We start from the raw sequence: 15,567 nt of genomic DNA, 5'->3' as shown, positions 1-15,567 counted from the left end.
TCAGGTTTTTTTGTTTTATTTTAAATAAAAGGGACGCAGGTTCAAGTCCGCGTCCACACATCGGAGAACAACACAGAGAACAAGACAGCTACATTACTGACTATGTTGCTTTTTTTGAGTCATGTTAGTCAGATACAGACAGAACACTCCGGGATTTCTCAATATTAAAGGCTGTCCACGTTGTGTACACGTGCTTGTGCTCGTACATGAACTGTAACCGTGTCGAAGCGCACCTCTTTTAAGCGTGCCAGGGCAGAGGAAGTGTACCATGCTTGAGCACAGAAAGGAGCACTCACACTAGTCAAACGGTCTGGACTTTGAGAGTGAAGCGTTCTTAGGTATGGTACTGATTGCCCAGTGTGAGTGCACCTTTAAACAGGTGATCATCCAGCTAAAGAGCTGGGTTCACACTTCAGCTAAACAACCAACATTGTATTTCTTGGTGACGTAAACAAATAAAGAGTCAGTTGTAACACGTAAAAGACACCAAAGGCAGGTAATGGTGATAAAACTAGAGAACAGCGCTGGACGTCCCAGGAGCGAAGAAGGACGCTCCTTTATCATGGACCTTGTACTGAAAGAGTTTCTTCTGTGTGTATTTCCCTTCACATTGTCTCCTCCTCCTCCAGCACACCTCCACCTGAAATCAAAAAGCAACATACACGTACTTACATTATTAAATGGACAAATCTTTGTCTTTTATAACCACATGTTTTCCTGGGAGCTCCTGAGCTCTCATGTTTTGTAGCCTTCCTCAGAGTGTGCACAGGCTCGGGTTTGTTTGGGCGTGCTCTATAACAGGCTGTGCGCACGACCAGTCAGAGTGAGGAACACCGCACAGACAAAAGCACACATACCTGTCCATGTATGTCCCTGCAGTAGCCAGTGGGTAGACCCTGTACATGTAGGGTGAGGCTACACTGGTGGGTCAGACCCTTCAGAAGTCTCTCGGAGCCTTCATCGTCTCCATCGTCCTCCTCTTCTTCCCCATCACAGCGTGCCAGCATCGCCACATTGCCCTGCAGTCGCAGTCAAAGTGAAGGTGACGATGAGACTCGATCAAATGTCTTAAATTAGAGAAAATTCAAGCTGGTGGAGGTGCTTTGAAAGCAGGAATCTAACCTTGAGCTGCGAGCAGACGGTGACTCTGCAGTAGTGGCTGAAATCCAGCACGGCGCCGACGCTCACCCCCAGGCTCAGCAGCACACTGAGGTCGTCCACAAGCAGCACTGGGGGTCCCCACTCCTCTGCCCCATCAGAACTGCTCAAACTGGACCGAACGAACTCGTAGAGGCTCTTCAGGCCGATGGCAGGATCTCTGAAGGGAGGTAGACAGAATAAAGCTCTTACACTGGTTGTGTGTTGCTCTTACAGGGTGATCCAGAGACATAATCACACAACAACAGAATGGGATTTGTATTTGAGTACCTGAGGAAGTCCATGGCTTCTCCTCCTCGGCCCAGATGACTCCCTGTGTTGGTTTCTCGAGGACTCAAAACAGACAGCGACTCGCTCAGTCCCTCCAGGAAGACCAGCTGACCTTTTTCTTTGGCCTGTAATAAGCTGACACCCTGAAGATGCACAACACCAGAACAGATTAGCACACACATACAAACATGTATTAAAGTGTCAGTGAGTGAAGGAGCGTTTGATTTGTTGTTAGAATTTAGTTTGGTATTTGGGTAACGCGGTGGGCACTTGAGGTTATACAGGTAAGAAGACAGGTGGAGGACCAGCATGCACCTGGGTGGGCCTAAGAGATGCAGCAGGAGAGGTGACTTTCTTTGTTCTTTTGTTTGCAGAATAATCCATCAGAATCACAGATCTTCTGACATGGACAATGGACTTCTTTAGCCTGCGTACACCACATTCCCATGATGCATCAGTGGCCTTTTGATTATTTATGATACACGTTTTATTTAAACAGTGAGTGATAATAGACGCTCTACAAACACTTTTTAATGCAGCAATTCAAGATTAACTCAGTTACTCAGGCACATTTTCTGAAAAGTGGAGCAGGCAAAAGACGGAGAGGATGGACTTTTCTCATCATTGGGGGGTTTGTAGACGGACTAGGGACACATATTAGTGTTAGAGGAACATGGTGAAGAGGATTTTGCAGAATATGTGACCTTTAACGGAGCCAGTTAGAAGAATCCAGGTTGCACACAAGCAGCTCTTTGCTCTCCTTTTTTTTTCTCTCCATGTTTTCTCTTTTTCCCCAACCCGGATATTTGTTTTCTTATCCATGCATGCACCGAGAGCGACGCCCCATTGCAAGGTTGTTCTTTGTACCTTTCCATCTTTTGGTTCTTTTTTTTTTTTGCCGGGGTCTCCTGTCCCTGTTGTTTGGTTTGATTTATTACTTACCTTTAACCCGCAAATTAAGTTTGGGGGTAAAAAAAAAAATTGTGTGGCGTCCCAAATGTCCCTAGTCCTTACTGCTTTTTGAGCAGTTTGGGGTTTGATTTTAAACCTGTCAAGGAGGCTGTGACGTAGATGAACTTCATTTAAAAATCGATATAATATGGTATAAAAATGATGAAGAGTAGAGACTCACCAATCTCTGGCTGACTGCATGGTAATGATTGAAAGACTGCACCAGACCCAGAAAGCAGACTCTGCAGCGCGCTGAAATAAAATGGTAAATGGACTTGAGCTTGTTTAGTTCTTTTCTAGTCTTCTGACAACTCAGAGCGCTTATACAAAACAGGTCACACCTTCACATTCACACACTGATGGTAGAGGCTGCTGAGAAAAGAGTCCATCAGTATTAACTCATCACATTCATGCACATTCGCACGCCGCCGACAAAGCAGCGGGAGCAACTTGGGGTGAAGTGTCTTGCCAAAGGACACATTGTACATGTGGGTGCAGGAGCTGGGGATCGAACCCACCTACCTTCCTCTACCAACTGAGCCACAGCCGCCCCCATACTAACTCAAATCTATGGCTGTCGTTCAGAATCTGAAGGTTTTTATCTTCAACAAAAAACTTAAGACTAAAAAAAAGAAAGGCTGAAAACTAAAAAAACAGACACCTCACTGAAACAGAGTGTTAAAGCGGACTTTCAGGTGTCAATGACTTACCTTTCAGGTAAAACGTCAGGAAGTGGTGAATGAGGAAAGAGGCGTCGCTCTTTCTGTCTGAGATCAAGATGAATTCTCCCTGAAGATACAAACACAACATGAGACAAAAACACTGGAAATATACAGTTGGGACTGATGTTTGGTCACCAGCATATGTTAGCATTCAAAAGGAGGATTTACACCGTGATAAAGCCAAGTGTAACGATGTTGTGTTTATAAATAAGATATCTCCTCACCTGTGTGATGGTGTCTGGAGAGGCGTTAAGGATGCTGTTTAGCTCTGTAAACATGGCTAAACCAACTGATATTACGACGTTTTAAAACAGTTTTAAGCGAGCCACAGTGACGCCACAGCATCAGTCGTGAAAGCAGAAATTGACAATATATTTTCATACGTTTAAAAGAAATGTCAAAGCTTCAATTTCGCTCTAGTTTGACTGTTTTCCTCTTCACTGTGCTAACTAGCTGCCGTGCTAACGACGAGCAGCATGCTTCCAAAGATATAAAGAAGCTTTAGAGGAGGTCTCACTCTACACATAAATATGGACAACTCATTCAGACCACAATCGAGTCGTAAACAACGTCTTGCCGTTTCCGTATTTCACGTTTAATCTCCATCTCAACGAATATATGACATCGACTTTGAAGACCGAACACGTCGTTTTATTTTTTTTATTTTTTGGTACCGGTAAATCAAATACCTTGGATCTGTCACTGATTGGTTTCCATGGCGACAGCTGTGTGCATCTTCTCTTCATAGACGATCTATGCTATAAATAAATAAAAAACTCACAATTGCGACTTCTTCGATGCGTTGCTGTCCGCGTTTGTTTGACGACAGCGTCACCTACAGGTATTTTTCTTGTTTTTATTGGCATTCAAAAAAACTGTCCAATCCCAAGGTGTGTCCATTAAAATTGAGGTAAAGAAAAACTGATGTTCTTTAGGTTCTCCGTCCTTTGTGAGTTATCAACAATTTGCTCTGAAAATGTTTGTGCCTGTATATGGATGTGTTAATATGCAACTGTTAACAAACAAGACTATCATACCATCCTAAACACTGATGACATGTTATTGCAGGTGTTAACTTAAAGTTCAAATGAAGACATGAAGCCACCTTGTTGCTGTTTTATAAATATTTAATACATATGTTATCATCCACCCTTAAAGATCAGTGCAGACAAAATAAATGTGTGTAGTTCTGTCAGCCTTGGATAGAAACATAGAAAACGTGCACCCAGCTTATCTGGTGATCAAATCCTGTATGGTTATTGTAAGTCATCCATCTTATTCTCCTCCAGCATCCTGCAGAACAGCTGAATAAAACACTCCAAGGTAAAATGGGAGAGCATCAGCCATCAGCACATGATCATATTTTCGATCAGCAGGGGGCAGTGTGTCGCTCTGGAGCTGCTTCATATCAAACACATGAAGATTATGACTGCAGTGCATCTGCATTTTAATCTTTAACCATATTTCATAATGACCTACTAGACTAACATAATAATGCCAAACATCTAAAACAGAGTGATGCCATTCCTGAGGTCAAGGGTTGGTGTTTGATTATTTACACCTGACTACAATCATCACTGTTTCTGAGTTTTATTAGGTGTTACAGTCAAAGTCTAATGGCTCGGAGTTTAAAGGTCACATATTCTCCTCCTCTTCAACCAGTTTAAATAAGTCTCAGAGCTCCTCAAAACATGTGTGTGAAGTTTCTTGTTCTGAATCCACTCTGATCCTGTATTTGATCATGTCTATAAACCTTCCATTTCAGCCTTGCTCAGAACAGGCTGTTTCTGTGTCTGTACCTTTAAATATGTAAATGAGCTGTGTCTGACCACGCCCCCTCTCTGGAAGGGCTTGGGTGTCTCAGGCTTTCTTGCTCCATGTCATATTATTTACGGTGAGAAGGCAGACTCAGAGGGCAGAACAAACACTTAGCTGTGGGAGTGTCACCCACCTGGGGGAGGGGTTACTGCCCTTTGTGATGTCATGAAGGGAAAATCTCCAAACGGCCTGTTTGAGCACACATTTTCTAAAAAAGTGGAGCAGGGCGATACAAAACCAGCAAAATGTTTTCAACAATTATCACCTGAAGGAGACTTCTGGAAGAAACGTGATGAACTTAAAACCTTTTGTGGCATCAGAGTTAGTAAGAGGGCCTTCTCTTTCGTTCCCAGTGCTGACTTGTTGCACTTTTTTTATCTGTATGTAACTCGGGATGAGCGGGCGCAAGTCTTCTGAGATGACTACAGCCCAGCTACAGCATCATCAGGATCAGGATACTGTGTCATTTGTAAAGAGGTACATGCAGTGAGCTGTCTTGTTGTTTGCAAACTGCCTGTTTTTGTTTGAACGGATTCATAAATGTATAAATAAATTATATGTTTCTGTCTATGCAAAGGTTATGAGAGGTTAAAAAACTCACACAGTCCCTGAAGTGTTCCTGAGCAAGACACTGAGGTTCAGCAGTGTCACAACAGTTTATTCTGTTATAAACAAGAGCGTGCGACATGTTACACTTAAATATATCAGAAAATCCAGTATCTCCTGTGTAAATGTGTCTCTGAGTCATGACCGTCTACAATGAGTGAGAAGCTCGAGTCCCGCTGGCTGTGTTGTTGCCAGAGCCGTGTTTACATTGACGGGACGGCCGGCTCCTCCCCTTGTGTATAAAAGCTGTTTTAGTCAAGGACTAGAGAGAAGAAGAACATACTCACTGATTATTTGGATGTTAGTAAGAGTTTTTAGATCACGCTGATTCTGTGTTAATTACATGCAATGTGAAGCTACGAGCTAACTAAAGAGCGCTAACATTAGCATGCTAACACAACAATGCAGGATACAGGTGATTGCAGCTCGAGTAAAGGACAATTTTGTGTGCCCCTTATGCTTCGTGTGAATTTGAGTGGTGAGGGGGTTGGAGGTGTGTCTCTGTTGGAGAGCAGAGGCTTCAGTATGGAGGAGGTGTGGCAAAACAGCAGTTTGTTTTGGTTTCATGCTGGAGCTCAAGGGTGACATCTACTGGATCAAAAAGTTGCACATTATTCCTTTAAAAAAATATTCTTATTGCGCACTTTATGTACGTTTTTTAAACAGCTTTTTAAAATTTAGACCATTCAATAGTTATTAATCTAACAACTAAAGGAAAAGCAAGAAGCAAAGATGCAAAAAGAATTAGTTTTGTACAATTGTCAGTTTTTCAAACATGCCATGAACTTTTCCACTAGTGTGTATGTGTCTCCAAAAACAAATTTTCCTCTCCTGAAGACACCCAATTGCTTGGTTGACAGCTGCCAGAGGAGGTTAAAAGTTCTTCTAAAGCAAAATACAAAATAGCATCCTTTCTGTCTAAGGTACACTCTATGTTTGTTCCAACAATAACACCTCTAAATTATGCTCCGTCTTCCTGTTTCGTACATTAAAAATGCTAAAAAGTTTTAGGTATACATTCACAGAACCATTTTCAAGATGGCATCCAGGACAGGTTCAGTTCATCAGGGGGTGTAAGGGTTCATAGTCCACGGTCTGGGCCTCTCGTAGATCACGGAGGCAGGCAGCGAGCGAGTGCTGACGGGGCTGCAGATGGAGCAAGGAGGAGATGGAGGAGGGTACACGTCGTCTTCCCACCGTAGCACTCGGCCCTTAGGTCTGCTGGGGCCGTTTGCAGTTTTTGCACGGGGCAGATTCTGGACTCTTGGTTTGGGTTTTGGCAATCTGCTGAGGTAGATGTCATAGCGGGCTAAAGGACCCGTGGAAGAACGTAACTTAGCCCTCTTCACGAGGTGGATCTCCAAGTCGATGGACACCTAACAATGCAGATATCAGCTGGTTAATGACTTATAGCATACTTTATATTCTGATCCTGAACACAGGGAATTAAAAATACTATTGAGATAAAAGCTTTTCATGACACAGATTTTTGTGTATAAATCAAGACCTACCAAGCCGCTCTGCGAGGCTGACTTTGTGCTTTGGGCTCCACGCTAATGTTGTCATGCTAACAGTCTCACAACAATAGTGCTATCATGTCTATTTCAGGTGTAATGTCTTTGTTAGTAGCGCCCCTTAAATGTGGCACGGTGGCTGCTTAAAAGCGCTAACTGCTAATCAGCAAAATACACCTGAGTGCAAGATAAGATGTGATGCATAATGACACGATAGGATACGATACGATCTAAACTTATATGATACGACACAATGCAACATGATGCAATATGATTCAATACGATACGATCGTAACTATACATATATATATATATACACACACACACACACACACACACACACACACACACACACACACACACACACACACACACACACACACACACACACACACACACACACACACACACACACACACACACAGGGGGAGCTGGTTTCTTTCAATTATTTTAGTTGATTGAAGGTATTGGAGGAAGATGCTTTGACTAATGACTTTCTGCTCTCTGACTCAGGACGTGTTAAACTGTGTTTGTAATTACTCTGTGTTTTATGTCTGTATATTTTTGTCGTACTGCTGCCCCTCTTGGCCAGGGCACTCTTGTAAATGAGATTCTTAATCTCAATGAGGTTCTCCTGGTTAAATAAATTTAAAATAGAAAAAAATAAAATAAAAATACTGCACGATAAAATGCGATGCGATCTACACTCATATAACAGGACCCGATGTGATGTGATGCGACACGATGCGATATGATACCAGACAAGACGATACAATCATAACAATCAAAACTTAAATGACACAACACGATGTGATGTGATTCGATATGATACAATACGATTACAACAATCTAAACATGATACGATGCGATCTAAACTTTTATGACACCAAACAACAAAATACGATATAGTATGACACAACAGGATACAGTACGATCTGAACTTATGCGATAAGATACAGTATGATACGATATACTTCATGTCCCCTGAGGTAAATTTGTCTCCTTAATAAGTAACCAAAATACTACAAATACCAACAATGACTACACATTTGTACATCTAGGAGCTCTGTACTTATGTGGACATGCAAGTCAAGAAGATTTCAGGGTGCAGGGCTGCTCATGTGAAGGGGTTTGTTATATAATGGAAATAGTTCAACGCTAACTTTTGGTTACATGATGAGTGGTCCTCACCTAAGAGTTATTGCATGTAGGGTTAGCTTGTTTGCACAGATGAAACATGTGGCCATATTTTTGCGAGTACAGAACAGATACTGTCAGGATGAGCAGGCTGAAGGCATATCACTGCAACCAAAGATTTACTTTTTCCCCTGACCGCATAAAACAACTATTCAATTATTTATTTAGTCAAGCGGCTTCATCATTGTCCTCTTCATCAGCCTTCCCTGCAGCGAACAGTTGGGTGACATCACTCTCAGCTCTCTGAAGTCGCTGCCATCAAACTGCCCTCCTGCCAAACCAGTCGCTCATTCAACACGTAGTTCAGTACGGTGAAAGGGAGCATGGGGGGGGGTTTGCTCTGCTTTAGACAGTTAATATATCGCTGCATTTCCATCAGAAAAGAAGCCAAAGGCTCCTGTTCTGATCATCGGCATTCCTCAGAGCCTCATTAGTAAACTAGACGGTGCCAGAACGATTCATTTAGACTTTACCCCCCCTCGCTTCTCTCCTCTTTCCTTTGGGTTTCAATCCCTTCTTTTCAGGCGGCTTTGTAAGGCGCACTGTGTGCATGTGTGCGGGCATGCGTGTGATTCTAAATTAAGAGCACGGTGCAGTTTTCTGTGTGAATTCATGTGTCACTGTGTGTTTTTATGTGCATGCTTCCAAATCCAGTTGGCACATTTTGTTTTAATTAAACAGTTTGTATTTGTGTGTTTCGGCACACACGCATGCATGCATGACTTTGTGTGTGTGCGCGTGTGTTTCAAGTGTGTGGCTCCATCGTGCATGTGTGTGCGCCTGCCTCAGCCAATCACGGCGCCCCCTTCGAGATCCTAACACCATCATTCCACCACAGCGTCAGCCAATCACAGCCTGCTGATGAATCCCAAGTCCCAGCAGGTTTGACTCGGAACAGCAGAGAGGAAAAAAAAAAGGAAATCTTGACATGCCTCCACCATGTTCTCTGTTTCCTATTTCCTTTCCTTTTCCCCTCAATGCCCTTCATGCACATTTTATACCCCAGTGGGCTCTTTGTTTGCCTCCTTCAAGTCCAGCTGCAATGAGAGCAGGGAGGCCTCACTTGGATGAAATGAAAATGAAAGTAAGCTGAGACACTGACAGCATTGTGTGTTGTGTTTGAATATTACTCAGTACTCTGCTTTAAGCTAAGTCCTACCTCGACATTTTCATATCTTTCCATGCTAATTTATCCTAAATGCATCAGATGCTGGTGATGTTACAGATTACACCAGCAGTTTCCAACCTGCAGTTTGTCGAGAGTCTGCTTGAGGCTGGCTGCAGAAGCACAGGAAGTCACATACACACCCTTTCAAAATATCAGCAAGCAAATACAGTAGGTCTGATTAGCTCATGTCTCGATCAGCACACACTGTACAGGGGGGAATGTTTTGATGACTCATCAGTTTTGATTTGATGAAGGATAAGAGTTATTCACAATAAGGCGTGTAGCTGACCTGATCGACAGGCGGGCGCGGTGTAAAGGTTTGTCAGGAGGCTTAAAACCCGCCTCAGCTCCAGCTCTCAGCCTGTCGTTAGGTTGACTGAAAGTTAGGCTGAGACAGCATTTCCAGTATGGAGACCGCCATCGATGGGACTCCAGCGCCCCCTGCAGGAAGAGACAAGTGACGACGCTTCGTCCATTTATATTTACAGTCGATGTTTCACCAACTATTAAAAGTGTTACAGGATATGCTATGAGAGGCAGAGTTATCAGTTGCTGATCAATACATGTTTTCAACCTTTGACTGAACTTTGGACAGCCCCCTTTTCAAATGTGCAATCAAAGAGTGAAGGACGATAATGATCATTCACATGCATTCTCTCATTATCCTCTCTGTCATCAACTGCAGCCACAAAAGAAGAAGACAAACTGAAAATTGTCAGTATTTACAATCTTTGCTGATGTGAAGTCAAGAAACTAAAATCAGTTGGGTGTCATGAGGAGGACAATGCTCGTGTGTGTGCGCGCGTGTTAGTGTGTGTGTGTATGTAAGTGCAGCGAGACAACTGTAAGTGACAGCTGGACAGCTGTGGAGGGGAGGATTAGGGTCGTCTGGAGAGATGGCAGGATTTAACTTTGAACCTGATGTGAAGTGAAGAGTCGTGTTTAATGCTCTGATCGGCGACACTTTATCACCGGATGACTGTAAAGCTGCAGCAGAGAATCTTAATCTGCCTCCTGCAGCCCTTAGATGTGTTTGTTTGGTGTGTGTGTGTGTGTGACAACAGAGGAACCGGGAGGTCACTGAGTTTGGAGCTCGTTTGCTGAGACTGTAGCATCGGAGAGGGTTTCCATGGCAACATCGCTCTCTCTGTCTGAAGATGCATGAAATTGCCGCCAGCAGCAGATAAGTGCGAGTGAAAGAGAGAAAGTGAGGGGAAGAGAGGGATCGAGTTGAAATGTTTGGAAGGTCATCAGACACACACACAAACACAAACACACACAAACACAAACACACTTAAATCGGGGTTAATGCGTCCTGTTACAGCTGTGATTAACACAGATCAACCACTGGTTGCTTAACTCAGAGGGATCCGGTGTGATGGTGACGATATCCAGGATGGTGGTTATAATCTGTCCTCTTTGTGATCGAACAATCGTCTTTATGTTCTTCCTATAATTAATGTATTTGACAGCTGTGATATAAATCCCCCCACCGCCCAGATAAAAACATGAGCTATCCAGCCTTCAAACGTTTTTCATATCATGCTATAAACATATTCATTCCTGCTGTAAATTCAGTTAAATGTGGGACCTAATGGGGATTCTTTGCCAGCCTCAGGTGGACACTCCAGGAACTGCAGACTTTTGCAATTCTGCATTGGCTTCGCTATTGAATACCGCAGCATGCTGCTTAGGGCGCACTCACACTAAGCCCAGTTGTCCTGCATCGTTCTGAAGCACGGTTGCCCCCCATCCCCATTCCCCCGCTGGCCTGCACTCACACTGCTCCAGGACTAACCGGGCCTCCCGCTGACCGTACTCAAATGCACATGAATCGTGCCCGAGACCACCTCTTCAAGCAGACTCAGGAGATTGTAGCGGTCGCGTGCAGACACTCTATGCACCGTGCAGCAGTAACAGTATATAGACGTCACTCCCCCTCCCATTGGCTCGAGGTGAATTCTCCGGAGGATATCCTGCTGCGTTCTCACATCAACCCACTCAGACTGAGGGGTCTGGCAGGAGAAACTCTGAGCGAAAAATTTGGTTGTTCGCGTTAACAAAGACAACTGAGAACAAGAAATATCCTGAGTTTTTCAAGAGATTTCCTGAAGTGTGAAAGCCCTAATACTGAGCATTTTAAAGCCCAAATAAGAGAATCAGATGGAGTTACAGGAGTTAGTTGAATTGTATCATCCCTTACTTTGAAATAAATTCAAAAATAACTTTTCTTCCCTCAGAAACAAGAACATAAAGTGTTGCTCTCAGAGGATGACGGTCCCTCCCCCATCCTGCTTCACTTCTCGCTGTTGGTAGCGTAATACCCACTTGTTGCCATGGCGTCCACTGGTACTCTTAGCCTCCCTCTTCTAGTGTCTGTGTGTAGGTGTTTGAGCATGTGCAGTCATGTACTGCTTCCTGTGCCAACTTTCACAAGTCTCTCTCTGTGTGTACCAAAGAGTCTGACAGGAATTAAAGAGGCTGATAATCACGGCTGTTGCTGTTTTTGTGACGTGCCCACTGCTGTTTCTTCTTTTCTTCTTGGGTCTCAAATGCTCTCTTACCCCCTCTCTTTATTTATTTGAAGAAAGAGAAGTGCACCCAGACCCCCCACCCTCCACCCTCCACCCTGGGAAGGATCCGCCACAATAACGCTGTTTAACCCGTTACTCTCTCAGTGATCCAAAGGAGGACCCGACAAAGAGTTGGCAACGCCGTGGCCTCCTCGGCGACCCGTTCAGGGTTGTTTAGTCACATGAAAGAGCGAGTGTGTGTATTGATGTTGCACTCCTATCGCTATGGAAACCAATCCAGAGATTTATAAGATTACACTTTGAAAAGAAAACATTTTGACCAGCCCAACCCCAGACCAAAAGGAAAGTGGCTAAGGAGTTTTTTTTTAAGGTGAAAATTACAATCTGTAGTTTGACACTTGGACGTTAACGCTCTGATACTTTCAGGACCTTTTCTTTCACGCTCATGCACATTTAGAGCGGGAGGGTTATCCGTATTGGACAAGCTCTCCAGGGCTGCCAACTGCCACGCATTGAGCGAAAGACTCACACATATGTCGCAAGTCTCACGCTCTCACCCCACACTCGCCCCTTCTCATGATGACTTGTTTTTGTTTACTCCAGCCGTTCCCAAACTTAAAACTGCCGCGGCCCACTTTGACATACAAAATTCAGTTAGGGTAAATTATTGGACATGACAAAAGGATATTACAGCAAGATAGACACCAATGTTTACTGAACGTTATGTCCATGAATAGTCATTACAGGCCTTACTAATCACTTAAAGGGTTGACTCATGGTAAATCATCATTATTGTGATATTTCTTTCCCACACTTTGGGAAGCACTGGTTTACTCCTTAGTCAGTCTATGGTTAAGGCGCTGAGTACACAATGCTATGACTACGGTTTATAATGGATCGCCTGTGAATATATATTCTGTGATATTTCAAATTGTAGGCCAACAATGCAGGTCAAGATATGAACTCAAAATGTTTCACAGCGGCCTGCAGTTGGTCAAGGCTGAAACCAGCAGCCGCTCTTCTACCAGGATGTAAACAAACACATACGAAACGAGCGTCGGGCAGAACTATGATCAATAAAATGAAGATAAAGTTGTAGGCAGTAGGTGGTGTCATCTTAACCCGATGCAATAAGTCATAACATATTTAATATCAGTACATTAAAGAGCCCATATTATGCCCTTTTTGGGGTTTGTATATTTAATCTATGTACCTACTTTTGTACCTTCACAATAGCTAAAGTCCGAAAAAAGTGTCTGTTTTCATGTACTGCTCCTCCTTGCTCCCTCTACGCTCTGAGTCCGTCAGCTGCACTCTGTTGAGCCCACACTGTTAGACCCCACGTAGGCCAAGTCTGCTCTGATTGGTCTGCCGATCCGCTCTGTCGTTATTGGTCAGTTGCTCAGCACGAGTCTCGGAAATTTCAATATGAGCTGCAGGGCTTGCCACAACGAGCCAATGGACTTAGATCAGTGATCTCACACTGATAATGACGCCGGACTGACAGATTTTTATCGAGGGGGGCTAGAACCGAGCGTTACATGCGGCTAATGCTACAGCTAACAGGAGGACGTAGGAGAAGCTGTGTTTCCGTGGACTTTGAATTTTTGCACAGAGATGTGCCTAAACATGCACAGGACACTTGGAAAACACACTAAAGGGCATATAAAACCAGAAAAAGCATAATATGGGACCTTTAACAAACACAACGGTGAAGGAAAATATAATGACATCACGCTACATCCTCACCCTCCCACTCGCCCACTGTGAGATCACATGCTCTAAACTTTTACCTGCTGCGTTCACACATCGGTTCATCCGGGCGCCGCTCCGTGTAAAAATAGGCGAGCCTTCTGTTCTATAGATTCTTGATGCATGAGACACTCAAGAATAAAAATCTGACAACATGAACAACGAAATGAAAACAGAGCCATCACTCTGACCCCGCAGTAAGACTTCAGCTGAGTTATGTGAAACATCACTTATGAGTGATTTGACTAATCAGGAGCTTACTCGAGACATGACTTGGACGAGATACGACTGTCCACTTCAGGCTCGGCTAAAGACTTTGAGCCTGAACACACAGAGACCTGTCACGCTGGGCTTTGCCTCTACAGAAACAAGAAGAACTGGGGTCAAAACAGCTGGGAGCACCTGTGGCTGGGTGTTCTTGCAGGTGAGCAAATAAAGTAATTGGGGTAAAAACTGATTGAAGCGAACGTAGAGCTCTTGCTGTTGCTTTGCTTTGAGACGAAGAGGAGGGAAATGAATTAATAGCGGAAGGAAAGCCTGCTGTTTGATTGGCTACTTCCGCCCAAAGTGACATCGAGCGCTGGGACTCTTTTTTTTACTTTTATGCGCACATAAAAACTGTAAGAAAACTCAGCATGCATCAGCAGAGAAGAGTGCCCGGCAAGCGCTCTACCTGAGGAAAACAATAGTAAATTACTTTGGACTATTTTCCGATGGCTTGACATTAATTTTGAACTTGAGACTTGGACCTGTCACTGCTGACTTAAAAAGTTATTTTTGAAGAGCTAGCAACTTGACTCGTCTGAGCGATTTTGCTCAATCTACTCGAAACTTGAAATAGACTTGGACGCACCTTAAGAGACAAAACTTTAGTTGACGTTCTTTTGAAGGGAAACTAAAAAACATTATATCACTGAAAGTCCTGCATGAATAGAAGTGTGTGTGTGTGTGTGTATGTGTGTGTGTGTGTGTGTGTGTGTGTGTGTGTGTGTGTGTGTGTGTGTGTGTGTGAAAGAGAGTGGCAGTGAGCATGGGAAAGTGACAGATGCTTTGTGAATGTATGAATGTAAGTGTGCACGTGTGTGTGTGAGAGCGAGAAAGAGAGAGTGTTTGTGTGTGTGTGTGTGTGTGTGTGTGTGTGTGTGTGTGTGTGTGCTCTATTGTGTCAGCTCTGCCTCCTGAATAGAGAAAAAAGTTGTATAGAGAGGAGCTGAAATATACGTGGGAGGCAGCATGAATATGAAGACTTAATTTCAACACGTCCATTTAAAGAAGGGCGTTGAATTCACACACGCTGTCGGCTACGTAAGCCCTGAGTGGACATACACTCACATTTTACTTTACCTTACTGCATGTGATCGTTTTGATTGATTTTTCGAGATCTTGACTTATAAATCTCGTTATCTCAGAATAGTAACACAGCTTTAATTTCAGCCTCTTTTTTTCAAGGCCTCTTTTTCTTGACATTTCAAATTTATTCTCGAGGTGCACGATGGAAAAGAAATCTTCCTCCTCTCATTGCTTATTTGTTTATTATTGGTCCTAATCCTCTCCTGTGGCATGCATGATGCAGCTGGTGCATTTACCGAAGTAGTTAAAGGCAGGGTTGTTCATTTTTGAAAACTAGCATGATTTTGAAAGTAGCATTCCCTCAGTGCTCCGTCTGCACCCGTCCCCTCCCCTCTGTGCTCCCTCAAAAGCCACGCCCCCTCACTTACATGCACGAGCAGACGAGCTGACAAGCAAGACCTCAGCTCGTCTCTCCTGGAGCTTCTCCTCAGCAGCAGAAAGATCAGACATCCTGTGCATCCAAAAAGCAGCTATTTTCCCGACTACTGTTTCAGTCACCTAACAATATGCGCCGCTGCTTTCAACTA

General features: G+C 43.7%; 1 protein-coding gene across 1 annotated transcript; it reads right to left on the bottom strand.

Moving 5' to 3' along the window:
- elp6 (elongator acetyltransferase complex subunit 6) lies at window positions 1-3,604 on the bottom strand. Its single transcript, XM_020654087.3, has 7 exons — window positions 3,326-3,604; window positions 3,090-3,168; window positions 2,561-2,631; window positions 1,429-1,571; window positions 1,123-1,318; window positions 858-1,019; window positions 1-640 (listed from the first exon to the last, which is right to left on the bottom strand). Exons 1-7 carry the CDS (start codon window positions 3,377-3,379, stop codon window positions 512-514), a joined length of 834 nt encoding a protein of 277 aa, XP_020509743.3. The 5' UTR covers window positions 3,380-3,604; the 3' UTR covers window positions 1-511.
- Between the last annotated feature and the right edge of the window lie 11,963 nt (window positions 3,605-15,567).

Source organism: Labrus bergylta, chromosome 8, assembly GCF_963930695.1.
Source record: "Labrus bergylta chromosome 8, fLabBer1.1, whole genome shotgun sequence".
NCBI classification, from domain to species: domain Eukaryota; kingdom Metazoa; phylum Chordata; class Actinopteri; order Labriformes; family Labridae; genus Labrus; species Labrus bergylta.
Note: the sequence above shows the minus strand (reverse complement) of the source record. Positions and strands in the feature narration are given on the sequence as shown.

What these genes read in the sequence shown, in the direction of transcription:
- elp6 (XM_020654087.3), bottom strand. Translation starts at nt 3,379, where the DNA reads ATGTTTACAGAGCTAAACAGCATCCTTAACGCCTCTCCAGACACCATC. An exon ending in CCTGACGTTTTACCTGAAAG is followed by an intron (nt 2,632 to 3,089) that starts GTAAGTCATTGA and finishes ATTTTATTTCAG; the next exon opens with CGCGCTGCAGAGTCTGCTTT. An exon ending in CCGTCTGCTCGCAGCTCAAG is followed by an intron (nt 1,020 to 1,122) that starts GTTAGATTCCTG and finishes CTGCGACTGCAG; the next exon opens with GGCAATGTGGCGATGCTGGC.